General features: G+C 37.7%; 1 protein-coding gene across 1 annotated transcript; it reads left to right on the top strand.

Moving 5' to 3' along the window:
* The first annotated feature begins 2,425 nt into the window (after window positions 1-2,425).
* LOC108678818 (probable serine/threonine-protein kinase DDB_G0268876) lies at window positions 2,426-20,064 on the top strand. The gene is made up of 12 exons (XM_018167303.2): window positions 2,426-3,222; window positions 12,345-12,523; window positions 13,865-14,283; window positions 14,539-14,725; window positions 14,962-15,122; window positions 15,460-15,550; window positions 15,892-16,016; window positions 16,256-16,394; window positions 16,948-17,073; window positions 17,276-17,379; window positions 17,796-17,890; window positions 18,234-20,064. The coding sequence occupies exons 1-12, from the start codon at window positions 2,712-2,714 to the stop codon at window positions 19,346-19,348; spliced, it is 3,252 nt and encodes a 1,083-aa protein (XP_018022792.1). The 5' UTR covers window positions 2,426-2,711; the 3' UTR covers window positions 19,349-20,064.
* Window positions 20,065-22,153: the final 2,089 nt, after the last annotated feature.

Genomic DNA, 22,153 nt, shown 5'->3' with positions numbered 1-22,153 from the left:
CAAAAGCGTTTCATAACATCTTTCTCAACGTATGATGATATCTCTTTTACTTTTTAAGTTAAACAATAACGTCCTAGTTGAGTTAGCTCATCAAAAATTTATTAATCTGGAAGCAGTCCGCGACTGGTATCTTGTACGAGAAAGCTTAGCACGCTCGAGGCTATAAGTCATTGAGTCGGTGTCGAATAGGTTGCTCCGAAAGTCGTCGGTTAGACTCTTCCGCGCCGCTGCACTGGAAGCATCAGGTCGTGCTGAGAGCGGATGGACGAAACGATAAACATCCTCTGGAAGACTATCTGTGGACAGTGATGAGTGTTGTGGTGCAACCGACGGCATAGTTGTTTATCTAGTGCGCGGCAATTACTCGAAAGTGTGTTAGGTCTTCCCCTTTTCGTCACGTCGGAAGTGAATTACGAGCATATCACCGTCTGTTAGTTGGAGCACATAAATTAATTGGGATGATTTATTTTGGATGTACATTTAATATAAAAAACACATGAATGTCTTGAGATGATAGCTTATCTTTTCGGTTTTTAATTGGAGAAGTTATTCGGTCGGTTAATTTGGATTATTTTCCCAACCAAATCATAATATACGAGTACGATTTAACTTACCGGTAATTAAATCCTACCGCTCATTATGAAACAATTAAAATGCGAATACCCGACCTTAAAGAATGAGTTATTACTGTGTTCAAAGTTTGTTACAACTTTGTTATTTTCTTACTTACTCGGAATGATTATTTCGTCATGAATATCTCGGCGCTAAATTGTTATCGTATACGCAATTCGTCAAATAATAAACGTACCTATATTAAACATAGAGATAGTGAACCTTTTGCCTCGGGTTTTATGGATGCTTCATTACCACGTATGAAAATAGTTTTGACAATCAATGTTGAAGGGGCTGTCTTGCCCAATACTTCGCACTTGTATTTTTCTCCCAAGGGTGGAATAATTATTATTTGGCGTTCTTGACTTGTAGGCTTATGTATAACTTAGATCATATGCAATTATATTGCCAGATCCCTCATGTTTCTTACTATTAATGACATCATTAGAACTTTAGAGATAACTTGCGCGTTAAATTAATTTGTATGCTCCAAGAAACTCCAGTAAAAAGTCAAGTTAGTGATATTCAGCTTTGTTTACATTCAAATCCTTACCGAATGAATTAGGTCAAATTGGTCAATTACCGTACGTACACTCTGTAGTTACATTTATTCCGGCTGAAAAAGTTTCAAATTTTCGTTTTTAATGACTGGGTTGATTGGCAGGATTTAACGTTTTCTTGTGGTCCCAAAAGGAGGTCATTGCTCCGTTCCGAAACTGGCTGGGCCAGTAAGTATTGGGTCAATTGATGTGATTAAAAAAAATACCACGAGGATCTGATTGTCGTGGAGACGTGGACAGTTAGTCACATAGGTTCGTTGTGCTTTTATCGGCCTCATTCGGTTTTTTGATGATGTATCGTTTTTTTAATTTACTTGGGTTTTCTCAATCCTTTATCAGTCATTCCGTTAAATTGATCCTATGTATGCTACTAATTCGAAAAGGAAAAAAGGTGTAATTATACGTAGACAAGGGCCAGATTACCCAGTTGATGGTACGTAATCTAAACCTTGAAAATTTTATTTTTCAACTACGCAAGAAATATATTTCTATCTGTAGAATGCATTTTGAGATAATTTTTGTTTCGTTCATTAGGCAGATAGATTGAGTTCACTGGAGCCTATAGGATGCTTATTATGCAACGACCTATGAAAGTTGCTTTCTTTGTCTCTTCGTACTCCCGAAAAAAGTAGGTCAACTCTACGCAGTTTTCTCTTTGCACTCTCATTGTGGCGCGTTATGTGGACAACGTTTTTCTTCCAGCCCGGGAAGGAAGTTATGATATTTTCCACGTGGAAAACGTCCGGGTAGATGGAACAAGCTTCCTATACCATTAAATTAAAGAATACTAAGCAGTAGGAAATCTATATGATTTATAATTGAGTTGGTTCATGAAAAATAGTTTGAATGTAAATAATTTTAAAGTTCAATCAAGTATATCTATATAGTGACATTAGTATTTCACGTTGATATGATTTATGAATGTAAAATTCATCCAGTCCGCTACGTTTTCGCTCGATTCTTTGCATCCCATTGCATGTTACTGTTGAAATGGCTATTTAGTTTATTTACAGGTTGTATAAAGTCAATTCAGAAGCCATTAGAATTAAATGTTACGGCACCTCGTACACAAGAGCAAATAATTTAGGTCATATTGGGTCAAATTAACTTCGCTTTTTACCTCAATTACTCGATGAAAATGTAAATTAATAGCTGTTCAACTTTTTTAGAAGCTGGGTTAGAAAGAATTCCTGTCGTACACTGTATTCTTTTTTGTTTTCTTGTTTTACGTAATTCTAAATATATGAACTTAAGTCTCTATATTTCAATAGGGTCTAAATAATTTATTTTCAGCGTGCCTTGATTAAAGTATCAGTGGCTGGTGATGACTCAACCTGTAGATGTTTTTCTATGATATTGCTGAAATTGAAAATAGAAGATGAACTAAACAATGTACGGTACTTACGACTGTTTGAACAAAGAATCAGAAAATTTATTTTTAATATCATACTACTGAAATATCATTCAGAGTGGATTTGGATGAACTTACCGTATAATTGTTGAAATACTATTCATAACAATCAGACAAGAAAAGTTACAATGGTTAGACAGCCTTCCTCTTCTTCGTACAAAGGAGGCGGTCGGTCATCGCGTGACCATCGCTCTTCGTACAGCGATGATTACCGCGTCACTCCAGAGCTATCAAAGCCCGACACAACCTGTTGCTCTGGATCTTGCTGTCCATCTCCAATCCGTGAAGACGAAGCAAGATCGTCTTCTTCCCGATACAAAGATTCATCTCCTACGCGACGTCGGTATTCGTCATCGTCGGGATCCAAGTATTTATCTCACTCCCCTAGTCGCAAGCATCTCTCGACGTCACAGCAGTATTCCCCTCAAAGTTACTCCTCTCCCGTACGTCAATCCTATTCCCCATCGAGGAGATCGTATTCCCCGTACAGATCTTGCCGACACTCTCCGTATGGCAGCCCTCAGCGCTCAGCCGGCAGTTGTTCGACCTGTTGCTCGACGTGCTATGACCGCAGCCAAAGCATTTCTTTGTCAGACGTTCCAAGCCGTTCGCCCGCTCGCGTTCGCCGTTCATGCTGCGGTGAGTATTTTATGAAATTGATTAAACAAATTGATTTTTAATCATAATATTAACGGAGCAAAGTAATTTTTCATTATACTTGCACTTAAATTTATCATTACAACATAAATTTAAAATTTATTTGCTGCCTCTTTCCCGAAGTAATTTCAGAACATTACAGCAGTATTTTTCACATTTAATCCATTTATTTAATCATTTTCGTAGCCAAAATACCTTAGTTTAGATGTTAGTTGGATTACCCACTTGTATTATTTTACTGTTTAAGTGTAATTAATGGGTTCATTACTTGCATAAATTACCGGGGAAGTCTTCCAACTTAATTTATTCGCGAACAAAGAGTATTTCAGAGCATTGTTGACGAACAGGTGCCATCCAAATTGAGTGAGTCCTCCCCAAGTGAAGACGACAACGCGCCACAGGGCGACAGGTTTTTAAAAGCATTGCCCCAGTTCTGACAGTGTGCCATGTGCTCGCGCGGAAAAAGCGTGGTCCGGCTATCGTTAAGTTTTTGCGGTCATTGGGAACCTGCAGAACGTCTCAAATATTCTTTTAAACTCAAGCATGTTTTAGGGAAACGTTATCAGCAGCTAGCGTCTGCCGTGTTAATGATCTTGTTTGCTTGATTTCAACGTCTAACAAGCAGAGTACCGCAACGACGGGGTCTTATTTTTCTCTTATTATTTTCTTATTTTTCTCTTATTCTATTTTTATATCTATTTTATCCTTATTATGTTTTCTTCGTTATTTTTTTTTCTCATCGAATGTTTATCATGCCTACGTATAATTTGGTATAAATGATCCCAGTCCGGAGCACTTCATTCTATTTAATTTTTATTTTTCCATGAGAAATTATTCGGGGCATTTTATAGTGTTAATCGTACTTCTTTGCCGCTAATTTGGCTTTATATTTTCTATTGTAATTTAAATGATACATTTGAAACTGTACAATACTACGCAGCCTATTTCATTACGTATTTAAATCATTTTATTAGTTACAGAAGTCACGGACTGACGTAATAGTAAATTAAAGGCTGAAAAGAGAGGAGATTGAACACACAAAATGAAAATAGAAAACTCGCACTATACATGTACTCATCAGGAAAAATATGCTAATTTTGTTTTGACTTGAAGTAGTAGAAAGCTGAAGCGCCACGCGGTCGAACTCTCCCTCTAGGGATAGGATTGTTTATGCCTTGATTACTTTTTACTCCGTTTTGTCTCTTCAGTTTCTTGAGTCCATACCGCAGGTTCATAGGTGTCACTCAATGGTGTCAGGCGGCTCCATTGAGCTTCAACTGACTAATAATATTATTCTTCCTGAGGACGGGTATTCGTAGAGTAAGTGCGTGAGTGAAAAGTAAGATACCTTTCTCTATAGAACTTATCGTGATACGGGGTGGTTATACATGAGAGATACCATACAGGTATAGGCTAAGACGTCGACCGTCAGGTCGGAGTTATAGCTCTAACGCAAGTTACATTGCGGCGTAATTGTCAGTTACATGGGGGCCTCACTAAGGTTCCCAGCCCTTTTATAAACTCACAGCTTCCGCCCACTACTGACGTCTTGATTGCGTGATGTGTCACGTAATGTTGTCCATGCTGAATCAGGCCTATATAGTACTTTTCCATTAATCTCTCCCACGTCTAGCGAATATCACGTTTCAATTACAGATGATCTAATCTTAGAATATAATTATAATGAATAGAATGAGATGCCTGATTGACACCGAACACTTATTGTTGTCTTGTGATTGCTGGTGTGCTTCAGAAATCATCAGAACAAACGACTAGGTTTCCATTCAACACTATAAAATGCACTATTTTCTTCGCGAATTTGAAAATCCCGTGTTATATAACATTCAACGTCGTCTCTCGGGTATAAAAACACTTTTCGACTTACCAGTAAGGCGGATTCTATTTTTATGCAAAGGAATATCTCGGGCTGAATTAGAGTATTACGAGATTCGTGTAAGATCTCCTCATCAATTGAGCTTAAGTCGCCATTTTGCCTGAAGAATCAGTGTGTGGTATTTTTCTGTGACATAATGCCTTATTTGAACTAGGAAACTGGCTCTGGGTTATGGGGTCAGTAAAGCGCACACTGAATAATGTGCCTCCGTATAGTAGTTTCTTCAATTTATCCTTGACTAACACTCGGCCATATGGCGACGGTGTTAGATGTCTGACATTGCACATTGAAAGCTTGATCTACTGTCCCGCTGTCTGGAAACATCTGTAAAATTTGTATTCTCGAAATTTTTTTTTTCAACGCAAGGTACTTGTTCGAAAAGTACTTGTATCTCCATGAAAATCACGTTTTTCTCATTTTCTATTGGTATGTGGAATTCGTTTTTATAGCAACGAATTTCACCAACTCTCCTCCCGAATATGAAGAACGACGCAATTTTTTTCTGTTTATGGTTTGGATTTAGACGCAACAATATCTGCATGCATGGTATCCCATGAAATTTTCGTTAACTTATAGCTCTTGCGTGGGTTCTGTACATACGGCTCTAAGTAGGTTCAAATCATCATTCTGACAAATCTCTGTCGTTTTTATGATGCACTAGTCTTCATGAAAAAAATACGTCAGGAAAAATTGTCACCAAAATTTAAATGTTATTTTATATAAAAAGGTATAATAAGAGGCATAAGATATGTTACTAATTTAGGCCACCGGTAATTTTTTCGTACGATAAATGGTCTAATATTAAACCACTGCCTTACTGGAATTTCATTTATAAGAACTTGAGACCTTCTACACTAAACATACTATTCAATATAAGTTTGGATGAATTTGTAAAACAAAAAATCCAGTTTTATTTCATTCATTGTTACATATATAGCAGCGGTCATTCCTTCTAATGAAACCTTTCTATTGTAAATGTTTTCTAATTTCACATCGCTAATGAGCACCATTACTCGAACTAAACTCCAAAAATTGCGACAACATTCTGATCCAGCACGTACGGTGCATTCTTCTCTATTTCATCCTCTGGCGTCTATAATATTTCATCAGGGATAGTAGCGTTTAAATCCCTTTGAAGATGGTCGACAACTCACGACCATACCTCACAAATCCCTCATCATCCTGCTATCATCTATTGTAAACCTACTCTACTTAGAGCGTTGTTACTACCAAGGAAGAATTTTCTTTTGACAATAGTATTATACGGAGGGTGATATCGTGCATACCTCGCCAGATGGCGGTCGGAATGTAGAGTTCTTGTTGGAATAAAAAGTGCCGCAATGAATTGCAGCATTATGTTGCTGCTATTAATTTTATTTCACCCAGTTCAAGTATCTTGACTGTACTCTTCTGTCAGCCCTGTTGATTGGGTATGATTGCAATTAGCTCTCATTTTTTGCGGGTGTTGCGTTACAAACCTGTCCCGCGATAGGTGAAATCCGCAATGGGAATTGATCGACTTATGGTACTTATTTAAGTACTTATATTGTAAATGTTTCAAATGTTTACAAAATTGCACACTCTTACTGCCTATTTAGTTTCACGGGCTGTTTAAATCAGCCGATCGACTTCCTCGGAAACTCGTCACTTGGCGAAGATCAGCGGATGATTATTCTCATTTATATGTCTTGTAATCCCGCAATAAAGTGAAGCCGCGGTGGGTGAAGCGCGAAATAGTGATGGATTAGTGTGTACGCAACCCTGGCTACTAATAGTAACTGTTCATTAATCATTGTTTTTCATTGTAATTGTCATTCTTTGAAGTGCAATACTCTTTGAGCTCTTGAAATACCGTGGGCGTTTTGTTAAAGTACACTCCATAACTATATAGTTTGCTAGCAACAAATTTTGTTCCGCCTGTAACTTTGTTCGTAAATCAATTGTCCGTTACGCAGTGACAAGCGATGCGCCACTGGAGACGGCATCGTTATATGTACGGCAATGACTGAGTTTCGTAATAGCCTACCGATGACTTCAAATTTGTGTGGCTGCCTCCATAAAAAGTGCCTCTAAGTCCTCTTGATGGATCACGACGGCAGCTGCGACGGTGATGTCAGCTGTGACCCAATATTGCAGAGTCATACGCATCTACGACTCTTGGCGTAGATTTGCATAGCGCAACCTCCTAATGGTCATTGAGTTCCATTCAGACTCGCGTCAATATTGACAATACACTTCAAAAACACAAGAAAACAACACGTGCGTTCAACTCGACTTCTTGGTGGTCAAATACCTCTTCCATCACATAAGAATTACAATATTTTTTGTTAATTTAACAGGCTGAATAATGATATTTTCTTCTTATTAATGCATTTAATTCAGTACTGCGTCGGTTATGTTGTCAATAGAACTCGATCTTTGAATAGTGATGAGTTCAGGAACCTTACGAGAGGCCCATCAATGTGCGCTGAATCTATAGCCTTTTTATTTGAGGAATTACGATGCCAAATTCAATCTTTGGTTCGAGAGAACCTGTTTGTTTTCGTTTGTACAGCATTAACCAAAGGAATTCCCAGCAAAATACTAAGGTAAAAATTGAAACTTTTTATTTATTTTATTTTCTCACTTGTTAACAATTAATTGTTACTCGATTAAAAGTTTGAACGAGATAATTCGTAAAAATAATTAATAACTAGGGAATTATGCTTATAATTAACATCTGTCAGTTTTTACAACACTTCTCTTTAACTTCACTTCTTGTTTGTCTGTCTGTGTCTGTCTGCTACAAATCTTATAATCGATATTTAACACACTTCTACCTGTCCAATCGATCTAAAATTTTGCACACTTGCGTAAAGTTGGAGACAATACATGAATCAACTGACAGAATAAATAATTTTATAAATTAAAAAAAATTGTTTTCATTATTAAAAAAAATAAAATAAAAATAATTTCGTCTGCTACAAATCTTATAATCCATATATGACAAATTTGACCTGTCCAATTGATCTGAAATTTTTGCACAATTGCATAAAGTCAGAGACAATGCATGAATCAATTGACAGAATAAATAATTTTGAAAATTTACAAAATTTTGATATCTTAAAAAAATTTTGATGAATAATTTTTTTTTTTCAAAATTTGAAAATAAAATTAGAAATTCGTTGTACATGTGTAACATCCAAGGCACTGGATTGTTCAGAAGTGTTGTCTTTAAAAAGTAATTTTTAAACACATATTTTATTATATCCAAGCTGCATCTTATCTGATGAAAGCGTAATCTGCCGTTTTATTCTAAGTTTCGTTGTAATTCTTCTCGTGTTTTAACCCTGTAAGGTTATCATACGTTTCTCACACCGCACCTGACGCTCTGGAGGTCGTTTATAGTGTGAAATATGTGTGTTGATGATCTACCTTCGCATTTGCTCTCGCCAAACAATCATATTTTTTATTCAACAGATCTTGCTCATCAGTATACACAGAAAATAATACTAGCAGCCCTGCGAGTGACAAGCCCCAGTCCTCTGATTGAGATTGACGTCGCTTACAATGAAATATAATACGTACAGCGTACTTCCAGAAGAAGTTTTTTAGCTACATTAAAGTAATTGTAAAGATTAAAGATGATACAGGCCTCGCATGTACGTGATCTATACCGCCGACTTTAATATGGTTAGGGTCATCCGATAATACATGGAAATGTATTAATTTTTACTTTCAACTGCTAGTCAATGAGCTTTGGCATGTATTATATTGCAATAAATAGATTGAATGAGAAGTGTGAGCATGAAGAATATTCGTTTACATTATCGGTGTAAATATTTCTTGAAACTACGAGTATATTATCTGAACGAGAGTCATTTTCATCTCAAATTTTCCTTAATTTAATTAAGGAAAATTTCAAATATCAATTATCAAATTTTTCCTCAATTTCCTTAATACCCACATATTTTTTCCTTCAAATTTACTCAATATAAGGGAAAACTGGTAGTCAACTCAGTGAAAGTGGTGTGTAATTGCTAAGTGCTAATTGACACATTAACTGCCGGTCACGCTGACTCAAATTGGTATCGATAGAATCTTAATGAGCTATCATATGTAGGTACGAAGCTTGTGATGCTCACCAGCTCTCTCTTTCATGAGACTTTCAGTGGAGTTTAATTCTCGTTAATTGCATGAGCCTGATTACGGTATGGAGGATACAACGCGTGGTATGCTTCAGCCTGCACGCAACCTCCTCTTAATTGCGTTTCATTTTAAATGGTGTCGCTTTACTTCCGCCTCTACCTGCAATACAATGTAGATATAAATTATGCCTCTTCTTCGAATACAATGAATACCTATATAATATTAATGTTCACCTGTAGAAGTAAATTTCTATTATTCTCAAGATTTAATTGGACTTTTTAACTATTCTATATCACTTGCATTGTATATTTTAATTACGAATAGATGTACTCAGTCTATCATTGTGTTAGGATCGGTTGAAGCGACGTAGCTCTCACAGCCATATAAGACTCCGAGTAACTTTTTTTTCTGAAGTAGCTTCAACGGTACCTTTCACTCTGGCTAGCTGTGTCATAGGCCAAGTAAAATATCTGAAATTCGCATACTCAAATAGACTGGCATACGTTTGCGTGCCCGTCTGCATAATAAATTTATCGAGCTGTCAAAACCTATCATTAATATGGCGACTTGAGAGTTCGATACGATCTAGGCCTTAAAACTGGAAAATAATTTTATCTGCACCATTGTAGAATGGTGAAAAATCTTCACGGCCGAGTCCCCGCCATAATTTTTTTTTTTACCATACCGAGACTAATATCTCGTGTAATAGCTGGTTACAGTTTCTCGTTTATTCTCGAATTATTCCCGGAAGACTAGTGAAAAAGTGTTCTTCAGACATTTTCAACCGAAATCCCTTGCCACGATAACCTTGACCTGAGTTTCTGCTTAGATCTCGAGATTTTTCTGCTGATGGATTTTAGAAGCAATAAATTTCTTCATATGTAATCGCTACTGTATACCTATTTTTTTTTTCAAAAAGAATGCGCAACAAGGCAAAAATCGTTGGCTCTTTTGATGAGAAACTTTAAATTTTTCGTTGTAAAATTTCTCTAGCGAAGATTTGCATTTGAAAAGTTCTGCAGGTACGTTTTTTCAACCAGCGATGACCTACATGGCGTCAGAGGTCGTTGGCTGCAGCCGTTAACTTCTTCACACTCGACCCGATAGCACTAAACACTAAATCAACTTTTTTATCAGCTATATTGTTAGAAGTTATCATGACGAGAGAGAAAGTTTCCGTAGCAACACACAATAATTTTATGAAACTTGATTTTTGAAATGTTGTTTATTTTTACACGTTTTCTTATCAGATTACAAGCGGCACGCGAGTTTAAATATTTCGGGTCTAGATAACAATTGAGCGTATGTTAAGTGATGCGTCATCCACGTTGAATAGGAACGTCCAGTTATTTCTTTTATGCTACAATAAAACCTCTATACTTTTTTACTGAGATTAAATCTCTACATGCTGCCAGGTTTGTTTTTGTGTGTTCGAACCTGTCTTTCTCTAAAACATGAACTGAGATCACTGATGAGTAAACATTTCTGCTTTTGACGCAAATGAAGAAAATCAAATTTTCATTGAACATTATATCGATGCAGCATGTTTTTATCGATACATCTTCTCTTAGATGTGATGTAGACCATGAAATGCGATTCAAATTGAGTTAAGACTTCAAGTTCTTAGGTCAATAAACATAACGTAAAATATTCATCTCAAGTACTCATAGAATTGCTGTTTCTCTCCCGCAATGAGGTTCATGAGCGCCATATGCTGGCTCAGGTGTTGGTGAGAGCTTTACTGTAGACTTGATACGATCTGAATGACTTGCGCAATTACATTCGCGTAGACATTTGCAGATTGTTTCTTCAAATCTCTAACCTTTTTGCGTAAGATTGGGCATTTGGGGTATTTTTTTATTCCATTATACTGATATATAATGATATCTTAAAATCAGATGTGGGCTAATTGACCAGTTGTCCCGGCATGCTGGCTTTCAGTTTATCCAAAGAAATTCAAATTTTTACGCGTGCTTTTTTGGAATTGATATGAGTTCACTGAATGAGTAATCCTAGAAATTGATACATGATTAAAACTACGAATTTTCTTGAAGTCGACCTCTTCGATAAATTATCCTTTGCGATTTCGGTTGATACATTTATTAGTAAATAAATATTTTATTATTTATATCCAAAGATATTTCCTATACTTCCATCCATCTACTGTTTATGTTTTGTTTGATGACCCACGAAACCGTTTTGTATGTACCTGCATATCTGATTAGTTTTTTATAACACCCGAATGATGCTTGATTCATTTATATAAAACCAACCTCTCCTTGATAAGCTTTCGATAAATAAAAGTTGTGTTTTTTCCAGCAATTCGAAATCGATTTCACTACTGTACATGCCATATTCCAAATCAAAATTAGCAATCCTAGTTCAGCTTTATTAGTTTTACACCATGATTTGACCTAATAACTGAAAAGCCAATGCAAATCGTCAGGTAGTAAAAACTGTCTATTTTTCGTATGCTTATTCACGGTTAGAAAATGTAATAAATTTTCAAACAATTCTCACCAAATGCCTGTAAAGTTACCTGTACTGATTGAGTTAGTTTTCTTTGATGTGTCTATGGCCGTAGGTTGAAGACGAGCCGTTGCTCCGTCTTGTACTCGGTCACGTCGTGGTCCGTTATTGTTGCTGGAGCTGCAATTGTTGTTGTTGGTCGCCGCGAGCCTCGGTCGACAGCGTGGCAAACAAGCCTCCCTTTATTCTCTTGCCGCCGCAACTCTCAGACGACGCCAACGTTAGCGATGAACTTTAGTGAGGTTGCTTGACGATTTCGAGCTTAGTTTTCATTTGCCACTGCAAATCTCTGCTTGATTGAACGTTTGTTTTTAGCATGAGTCTTGCTACGTGTCAGCTGTCCATACAATGCAATTAATGAATTTTATTTCTGACGTACCTCCCTATAAAGTGTTGCATATGGGACGATGTATTGACGATCCATCTGGTAAAAACGTTCGCATCAAGTTATGTAATCATAACTTCAATTATGTAATCCTAGCACATCTTATCAATGGATTTTGGGTATCTATTGAGATAAATTCCTTACTTACATCCACATTATTCTTCCCAGATGATCACAGCGGATCCCCCCAGCGCCGCGCTTCCCCGAAGCGGAGTCGACGCTACTCGGGCAACAGCAGCCGCTGCTCCCACAGCCCGTCCCCCGAGCGGCCGTCGCGGCGCCCCGCTAGACGACGCAATGGAACCTATGACTTCAGCGGGAACCTTTGTGAAGAACACGCTAAGATGGTGCGTGAGATTTTCATACGCACTGATTTCATAAGTATCGAAATGAGAAGGTACTATTGAATAATTGTTCACCTACTATCAAAATGTTGCTGGTAGTTATTTACTTGCAAAGTGAGCTCACAGTGTTATGCAATAATTATTGGCAGTAAAATATCTTTACATTGAAGAATCATATCCACACTGACGAAACAGGTAAGCTCATATGAGAGCTAAAATAAAATATATCTGATCTCATTCAAGATGACGCCTCTGATTTCTTTAGTGCATAATCGTTTAATTTGTTTGCTAAACTTTGATGTTAAACAACTAAATTCAAAAATTTTATAAGACTACGGTATCGAAACTAGAAATTATCTTTTTCGTCAGCAACCATAGTGATGATCATGATATTTATGTCCTAATAAGATAGATGTCTTTAAAACAATCTGCTTCCTTATCTCTCTCACAAAATTTAATGTTTTTTTGTGGTATGTCTGTCATCCTAAGAAAACGACCGAAGGATTAACCGGTTTTTTGGTCCGCGTTTTTTCCTCTTGAAAGTTTCTTGCATAGCATAGGCAGGCATACGTGATGCTCCCGTCATCAAAGATAGTTTCTCCGGACGCATTGAGAGCCACTTTTAAATAACGGCAAAAACTCAGGTTTCACCATTTACTCGAGAAAATGTACCCCGTTTCTAAAATAACGCAAAAACTGTCACTTTACATTATTTGTGTGCTCTATTGGGAGAAAACATGACGTCTATAAAGGTTTATGTGTCGGCTGAGAACAAAATATAGGCTGTCCACTTGTAGTTTGTCCCACCAGATTATTAGACCGGCTCCGCTTTATGACCGATATCAATGTGAGGAGAGAAATTATGACAACTATTATTCACGTTGGACCTGAAGTTCTGAATCTGTCTCCTGTATATCTCGGTCTTTACCGAAAAATAGTTTCCTGTTGGAAATGTATGATTATTGATGTCGTGTTCATACTGGAAACTTGGCGAGCATTATATAAACTTTTCGTAGGTATTTTGTCAGATACTTTTCGTACAGCGCAATATTATTAGTGGCAGATGTGTCCTTTTCACTTTAAATTTACTCGCTGGCATAGTAAGACTTCGTCTAACTGTCTATTTTCATTCATTTACTAATATCGCAAATTACCTAAGAATTTAATAACTGAGAAAATGCCAAGTAAATTCATCATATTTACACTGTGTAATCTAACGTTCTCAATGAAAATATGGCGAATTTACCTGACCTTTTTGCTTGCTATTATATTCTTCTAGAAGAAATTTTTCAATCGTCTATCATAATTATGGAGCAAAAAAGTTTGAAAATGTACTATTCACAGATGAAGTCTCATGCCCGGAGCGACGGAGTATCCCTTGTAAATTCACCAGCGAAGCCCGCGTCTCGTGCTCGGTCACGAGATTATTATGAAAACCGAGACATTCCATCGGTTGAGAAAACGTCGTCTCGTCGAGGCCGAACTCCGATCAGAGATGCTGGCGGGAAACGATCATCAGGAAGCCACAGTAGCGGCGACCGCGACTGTAGAGACTGCGCCCTGAAGTACGCAGACCATAAGCTGTACGAACCGAAATGTTGTGCTGAACCGAAAGCCGACAACAGCGCGGCGCCGCTCGTCAAACTTGGTGACAGATATTCTTCAGCTGCCAAGAGATCTAATCCCCTCGACCATATTTACTCGAATCATGACATATTGACCCATATGGTTTCGCAGACCAAAGCTCAAAAGAAACAAATAAGGTAAGTATCTTCCTGCTTTCGATCTCTTGAGCCTGGTAAATAATTGATGCAGATGTTTTTAAACTAGTCATCGTAATAATTATTTCCAATTATTATTGTATCTACCTACGTCTCTAAAGAATTCTATCTCATTGTGAAGAGCTTTTTGTTTATTTCATACCACACCAACCTCTCTCATAATATTAATAATTATCTAGTATCAAATTAAAAACAAGGAAATTAAATTTCCACTAAAATTATCAACATGATGCTCAGGAGTTTGGAGAATGAAGTAGAACGCCTTCGAGGCTGCGACGCCCTAGCGAAGTGTGAAGTACGTCAAAGAGACGTGGAGTGGCGGCCTGGTGACGTGCTGGGAGAAGGCTCCTTCTCAACCGTCTACCGCGGCACTTTCTGTGCCATCGACGTCGCCGTTAAAGAACTTAAACTGAAACTATCGCAGGTACGGCACGAGTGCTTCACGAATTTGTGAAGGTAGAGGCAGAAAAATTTATGAATTCCTTCACTTTTCCCATGAAAATTGTTAGCTGTAGTCATTCCAATTCAAATTTGATTTTTTTTCGCAGAATAAATATTGATGTAGACAACTTCTGCGCATGACGCGTTTTTATCGAAACATAATTAGTTAATATTTCAATCAAGTTTAGTGTGTAGTATAAATGTTTACAATTTTTTCAGGATGACAAAAACTACTTTCGGTCTGAGGCAGCATTGCTGCAGCAGCTGCACCACCCGCGCGTGGTGCTGCTGATGGGCGTATGCAGCACTGCTGCGCGTCCCTTCATGCTGCTCGAGTACATGAGCGGCGGTTCGCTGCACGCGTTGCTGCATGGTGACGGGTCAGATATATCTAATTTATAATTAAAATTTTTACAGATTATTCTCCGATGAACGCTCATTTTTTATCTGCATCCTGTAAATATGTGTGAAAAATCATGGTATCACTTGATAATTGATAATCTCTGAGAGGTGTCAAATCCAAACATTCTCGAACAACTAAATCGATCGATAAGCGACAGCACTCATTGGGGAAGAATCGTTATTTAGGAAAATTTATTATTTTATTACAATTTTAATGCAACCAAGTATTGAGTAATTAGAGTTCAAACAACAAAACGCTTTCGCCCATTTCATCCCGTATTAAAACTTTATAATAATTCACATGTCCTCCGACAGAAAGCCGGTGCCTCTCGACCACGCCACGTATTTCTGCATCGCACGCGATGTCGCTCAGGGCATGAACTATCTCCACAAACACGACCCTCAGGTGATTTATTTCTGACAAGCTCTGTGTGTGTGACTTGTGAAACGAAATTCTTACTCGACAAACGGTGGAGCTATGGGAGCTAAAATTCTGTTAACAACACTTACGGGAGGATCGGGCTCCAAAAGCCGGATCCCTTGTGGAATCAAGTCACGAGAAGTACAGGAATCGGCAAGAGACCATGGGCCTATTTCTTCAGTGCCGACATTTCTATTCTATTCCTGCTGATTCAATGTAATTTAGCACAATAAAATGACAATTAATATGAAAGTTTTCATATTTTCACGCCTAATAATACGCTGTTGTTTGAAGGAATGAAATGATGTTGAAAAATTTTTTTACAGGTCCTACATCTTGACCTGAAATCGATGAACGTTTTGCTGGATGCTTATTCACGAGCCAAAATCGCCGATTTTGGTTTCTCTATATTGCGTCGCTCGCGTTCACCTGCGCAAAAGGGTGCTATCAGGTACATTGTTTATAATATCAACATAATATATATTATATATAATATAATATAAGCTCAACCTTACTGCTATGTTGAAGTTACAAGTGAACGATTCAAATGTGGTAATTTTTTTAGCTCGATTGTTGTGTTACTTCCAATTACTATTTATCATTAGAAGTCATGATTCTACTTTAGAGCATTGCTCTGTATCTGCATATCTCACATTCTAATCTACTTATATATTTTTTCAAATGTTTCAGAGGAACACCAGCGTGGATGGCACCCGAGTTGCTGACGAAGGGTGAAGTGTCAGCGAAGTGTGACGTGTACAGCTACGCTATCATCCTGTGGGAGATGCTGACGTCAGAGCAACCGTTCCGGGGCTACGACGTACTCCAGGTCTGGACACTGAAACGAAATTACGGTGGTTGTAAGCTTACGACAATCCGGAATTCATACCTCAATCTTTCTATTGCATCGCTTGATCTGAGGGATGACCGGAAATCATAGGGATGTATCGATGTTTTTTTCCCGTTTCTGACCACGGCACACTGGATAAGTCGACTTTTCTGTCGACAAAATATTCGTCCTAAGTTTGAACTGGATGAATTGTTGGAATTTTGTATTCAAGATGTTTTGCTCAACTTTTTCAGTTGGTGGTTGTAAATACCGTTTCAAAAATGCGTGATTATGAAGTTAAAAGGTCCCAACATGGAATCGATTGTGAAGAAACGAAAAATACTCTAATGATTGCATCATCATTTTTAACATAGATTCAAATCATCTTTGCATAATTATATTTGTTAAACGGCCTTGAGAAGCGTAAATAGACTCAAAAATAGCAACTTTTTGGGGGATTATCATACAAAATCTCGAGATAATATCAAATAATGATTATTTCTTGCGTTATAAAGAAATTCTAGGTATTTTAAATGAAAATTATATCTTCCAGATTCTGGAGTCGGTGGAAGCTGGGCTGAGACCGCCGCTACCCAGCGCCAACGTGTCCAGAGAGCTGAGGGAGCTCATTACTTCATGCTGGGCTCAGAACTCGTCACTGAGACCCAGCTTTGCGGAGGTGTGTTGTTTTAAAAATATTTTTCCAACGTAGTCATGGTAATTTATGAGTAAAAATGTCAGATAATAATATTAATAGATGTATTGTGGTAACTCATTGAATCAGACATGAAATTATAGTTCTTTTAATGTAATATTCAGCGAAATAATTATGAAGAAAGTTTTGTTATAGCCGATGTTAGTTTTTAATTGTTTATTTACAGGTACTGGGTGCTCTGGAAGAAGCTGCTGTGCCTCCATCTTGGCGAGGTCTTTTCCAGCGAGCTCACCTACCTACCAGTCTTCCTCAGGACCCTCCTTTGGCCAGGTTAAGATAAGAAAAATAAATTAAAGATGACACTAAGTAGAAAAATTCTGATTTTCTCACTCATTTTACACAGAAATTACATTGAGGATTCATGCGTAATCTGATTGAACTTGAATGAAGTACTCTGAATGTGCAAGGAATATAATTTTACTTATTAATAAACGTACTCGACTTGATCAATTAGCGTTAATTTGATGGTTAGCTATGGTCAGTTACCCTTTCCTGAAAATAAATATGAATTCTTGCGTGTTTGTTTTTTATATTAAGTTTGTGACATGTTACGTCGTCTTGTCAGACGTAAATTCAATCATTTCTTCTAAAAGTCGACGATATTTTAAACACACTTATTAACCTGATATCGATACTTAGTTGGTTCCTTACGCAAAATTAAGAAATTGATGAACTTTCCTCTGCAGAACCGTGATAAACGCCGTGCAAGAAAGTGTCGAGACACTGCGAAGGAACAAGAAGAATGCAAAGGAGAAGACCTCTCGTAGCTCTGCAATTAGAGGTAATTTATGCTCATTTATGCCTGCTCATCATTAAATTCCAATCAAGTAGACTTCGTTTAGTCCTATATCTTATATGGTAGTATATTCTGGTTGTAACTACATATTTTTATAAACATGTTAATTCGATTCCTGTTTTGTCGACGTTGAATGACAACAAGAAGGAAGTCTTGCCGGGAAAAACCTTCGAATTGTCTGAAGCATATACGTTTGACCATGACTTCCTTATCAAACAAGTGACATGGATTTTTTTATTACAGCAAGTATAGGTAAAGCGTTTCCTTTATGATTATCCGCAGGTTTTATCGTTTGAACAATTTCAGTACTTCTACTTATTTATTCCAGAGGTGCCTCTTATGTCCGGGATGATGTCACTCAACGAGGAAAAAACTAGTCCTCCTAAAGCTCCGGCGCGTCGACGTAACTCGAGCGTAGATAAAAGAGGAGCATCGTCGAAATATGTTGAGCAAAAAGAGTCGATGTCAGCGAAAAATAACTCGAGAGAAAAAGCTAATTCTAGAGAGAAGAGTAATTCAGGAGAGAAAAGCAGTCCTCGTGAGAAGAACGAAGGTCGAGAACGAAGCAAAGCTCGTGGAAGAAGTCCTGATCGTAATGAGAAAAAAATTAAAGCAACTGGGGACGATCGGGAAAGATCATCGCCTAATCGGGCTCACCGCTCGCGCTTGTCCCGCCGTGACGTCACTTACGAACAAATCGAGGAGAGAAAGCCATCGCCCAACAGACGACCTCAAAAGTCTCGGTCAAGCAGGACACGGCAGCGCGAACTTTCCGTTGAAATGAGTCGCGATCTCAAGAGACGCGACAAGCAATCGAGTGACGGTAGTCTGAGCCGCTCATCGGACCTGCACGATTCCTTAGAAGGAAGCTGGGAGGCTAGGGACACAGACCGAAGAATAAAAAATGGCAAAACAGTAAAACAAAGTCGGACAAATGAGCAGGACAGTGCTGGAGAAAGTCAGTGCAGTTCATGGAGTAGCGATGAGTACTACAATGTTTACTACTCGAAGCTCCGCAAGCGAGACACTAAGACTGAAAGCAGAGCAACGTCTCCTCGCCGCGGTAGCAGGACTTTCCAGAAACCTATTGTTCCGAGTTCTCGTCGTTCGTCGCCTAAGAAAGAGCGAGACATCTCGCCTCCTCGGCAGCGAGTCAAATCCCCAACGCGGCTCAAGTCTCCGGTGCGACGCATTGAGGGGAAAAGAAGAGAGAATCGGCCGTGTACAGTCGATAGACCTGGACTGGCTCTCACCGCTGAACTCCTCCTGGATCAAAAACAGAAGCTTCGGCCTGTTCGACCTTCTGCACTTCCTGATATATCAGGCTTACCGGAAAAGTCTCTGCAAGACTTGACGGTACTCCTGAGGAGAGTCATGAACCGAAGACGGGATGCGTTTCCTCCTTCCATGCACTCTGACGATCAATTCTCCGACTGGCAATGAAAAGCTACCCCATCCTGATGTTAATCAGGATCAAGGCATCCGTACAGTGAAACACGTCATTCGGTCTAACGATTTTTCGACCATAAATAATATGAAACTAATTTACCGGAATCTGTAAATGCACATGCCTAGCAAAATTCGAATTTTTCAGCTAATAATTTTAACTTTTGCCCGGAAATTACCCTAGCTGTCGGCTACGGAACAGGTAAGGAATACTGAAGACAAATTACTATTGAATTCCTTCACCTGTTGTTCATATTAAGAATTTCTTGCATCAAGTGGACAGGTTAAACACGACATATTCTTGATTTAATTTATTTTATAAAATAAATATTTATATAATTTATGTAGATGCTGTATTCCCACGTATGTTGTACTGAACATTTTGAGTGGATCGGTCATAAGGTGAAGCACGAGTATATAGAGGAACACCGGAGATTATTTAACGAATCTAATAGTACTAAAAATATATTTCCCGGTTATGTAGGGACACTTCCTCTAAACAACAATGACGTTTCACATTATTTGTACACTTCAGAGTTTTAATGAATTCTAATAAGGTGGGCGCACAGCATGAGGGTCTGGCTAGCAGCTACCAATGACTACTTTGTTTTGGGCCAATTTGCTAAAGGATGGCGTTAAAACATTATTTTGTCAGATTTTACTTACAGCTACGCATTTCGCTCAAACTCACTTCGCGTAGTCATTTACTATATTTTAGCTGACAGAAAACCGCGCGTTTGATCCAACGAATATCAATCGTTTTTTATTAACGTTTCGGTAGCCAAGTTTCAAAAACCTGTAAATTGTTATTGATGAACAATTTTTTTAACTACATTCTGCCCAGCTCGTTTCCGGATTCTATTGCTAGCTAAACAAGTTTTGTATTTGATCATTCCAAACAATGTTTCTCCAGCTGTCATTCCGTTATCCTTGAATTGCAATGAGTAATAACATGGTATGAAGAATGGTGGCACGAGTTGATAAACACGTCGTCTTGTCCTTGTTAGTATTGCCATTTATGATTAAAGACTATTTTAATTGTTTAAATGAACGATATAGGAATTGCACACGATGCAAATAATTTCATACCAAGGCAACCAGTTTGGTAGGAAAAAGTGATTTAATAGCGCCTCGACTCTCGAGCAATCTTGCAACATTACTCCCAAAATAAGCCTTATTAAAACAGGGTAGGTGTACAACGACCAGCGCGCTGAAGCTGGCAGCGTTGACATCTCACAGAAAAGTAACTATTATTTGCGATAATTAAAAAAAAAAACCGCTTACACGTAACGTCAGCCCAGGAAGAATGAATAAAAATGAGTGAAAATCCCGCTCGTTAGACCCAATTAACTGCCTCACCAACACGAGCTCGAAGACGGTGCACAACAAAACGCGATGTCCTTATAAAATTCTGATCGTAGAGACGTCAGACAAAATAAAAATAAATGAATTGATCAAGTTATTGATGGTGTCGTAAAATAATAATTCTTGGCGTGTTAATAAAATGGAAATCAAGTAAAATTTAAACAAGGGAAAATAAAAAAATTCTTTTTTTTTTGAATATATAAATAAAGCATAGTTAATGTAGAAAAATAGCTCGCTTACAATGAAGCTTTCAAGGCCGAAATAGTTAAAATTTGCCCCTATTATACACCGCTAAACCTCACTAAATAATAAATTGAATAGGAAACAATGATAGTCAGGTCTGCTTCTGTTCCTTTGAGCAAAATTCAACTACGGCGAAAATGTTAACTACTGAAAAGCAAAAGCATCAACTATGTAGTAACGTCTAAAAGAATTTTCTTCCCTTCATAGAAACCTATTAATAGGGTAACATAAAATCTTAAACACAATGTTTTACGGGCAATAAACAAAAAAACGAGAATTGAAATGAAGGTCGTAAATAATGCCCCACCATAACAGGATCGCATCGAACCAATCCACTAAACCAACATCAAAAGTTTCGTAGTCGCGTCACTGACGCTCATTGGGGTAAACAATTTTAATTTTCAAACGTTGCTCAACCATGGTTAATAATTTAGGCAGGCTAGAACGAAACTTATAGAGCTTCATGAATAATCACGAAATTTAAATCTCACATGTACAACCGATCAAACAAAAAGCTCATCTACTAGACGAGGCTGCAAACGAGCGATGCAAGTAATGGTTCTAGGCCAAAAGAATGCCACATTTTCGTGATCTAGACAATGCACTGGTCAAAGCCAATGCTAGTCACGAACCCAAAGGAAACTCCAAATCAATATGATCAATTTATACATTAGCGAAACCTTCGTGATATCCAACACTCTTTGTTGTAGTTTAATGTTTGATCCGAATAGGCTAAAATCGCAGAGCTTGAATCAATAGCGTACAGAAGAATTAAAGAATCATCGGCTAGTAATAATAGATGCAAGTCTAAAATATACTTACACAATGTTCAACTCTATTAATCGCCAAGAACCTTAGAATAGCCGAGGAGTTACTGGAAAGAGATGCAGCAAAGTAGGTGCACTCGAAATAAAGCGAAAAATATTCTCGCGGTTCTAGCTGAAAATGTACAACAAAACACACAAAGTAAAATTATATGATACAAAGACTAATATTAAAGAAGAGTAAGAGATAGTTGAACGAACAACGAATTTGAAGGAAAGATTGGCCATACTTATACGAGACTAAAGAATGAAGTTATTGCATGTAATGTTAATAATTCTGTCATTTTAAGTTTAATGTAAAAAATTGAGATGTATCGTTGGTAGGAACATCGTCCCATGTTCAATAACTGCAACATAAAAAAAAAATTGT

Source organism: Hyalella azteca, unplaced genomic scaffold (genome assembly GCF_000764305.2).
Source record: "Hyalella azteca isolate HAZT.00-mixed unplaced genomic scaffold, Hazt_2.0.2 contig11277, whole genome shotgun sequence".
Taxonomy (NCBI): domain Eukaryota; kingdom Metazoa; phylum Arthropoda; class Malacostraca; order Amphipoda; family Hyalellidae; genus Hyalella; species Hyalella azteca.
This window is presented reverse-complemented; position numbering and strand designations above follow the sequence as displayed.

What these genes read in the sequence shown, in the direction of transcription:
- LOC108678818 (XM_018167303.2), top strand. Translation starts at nt 2,712, where the DNA reads ATGGTTAGACAGCCTTCCTCTTCTTCGTACAAAGGAGGCGGTCGGTCA. An exon ending in GTGAAGAACACGCTAAGATG is followed by an intron (nt 12,524 to 13,864) that starts GTGCGTGAGATT and finishes TACTATTCACAG; the next exon opens with ATGAAGTCTCATGCCCGGAG. An exon ending in GCTCAAAAGAAACAAATAAG is followed by an intron (nt 14,284 to 14,538) that starts GTAAGTATCTTC and finishes CATGATGCTCAG; the next exon opens with GAGTTTGGAGAATGAAGTAG.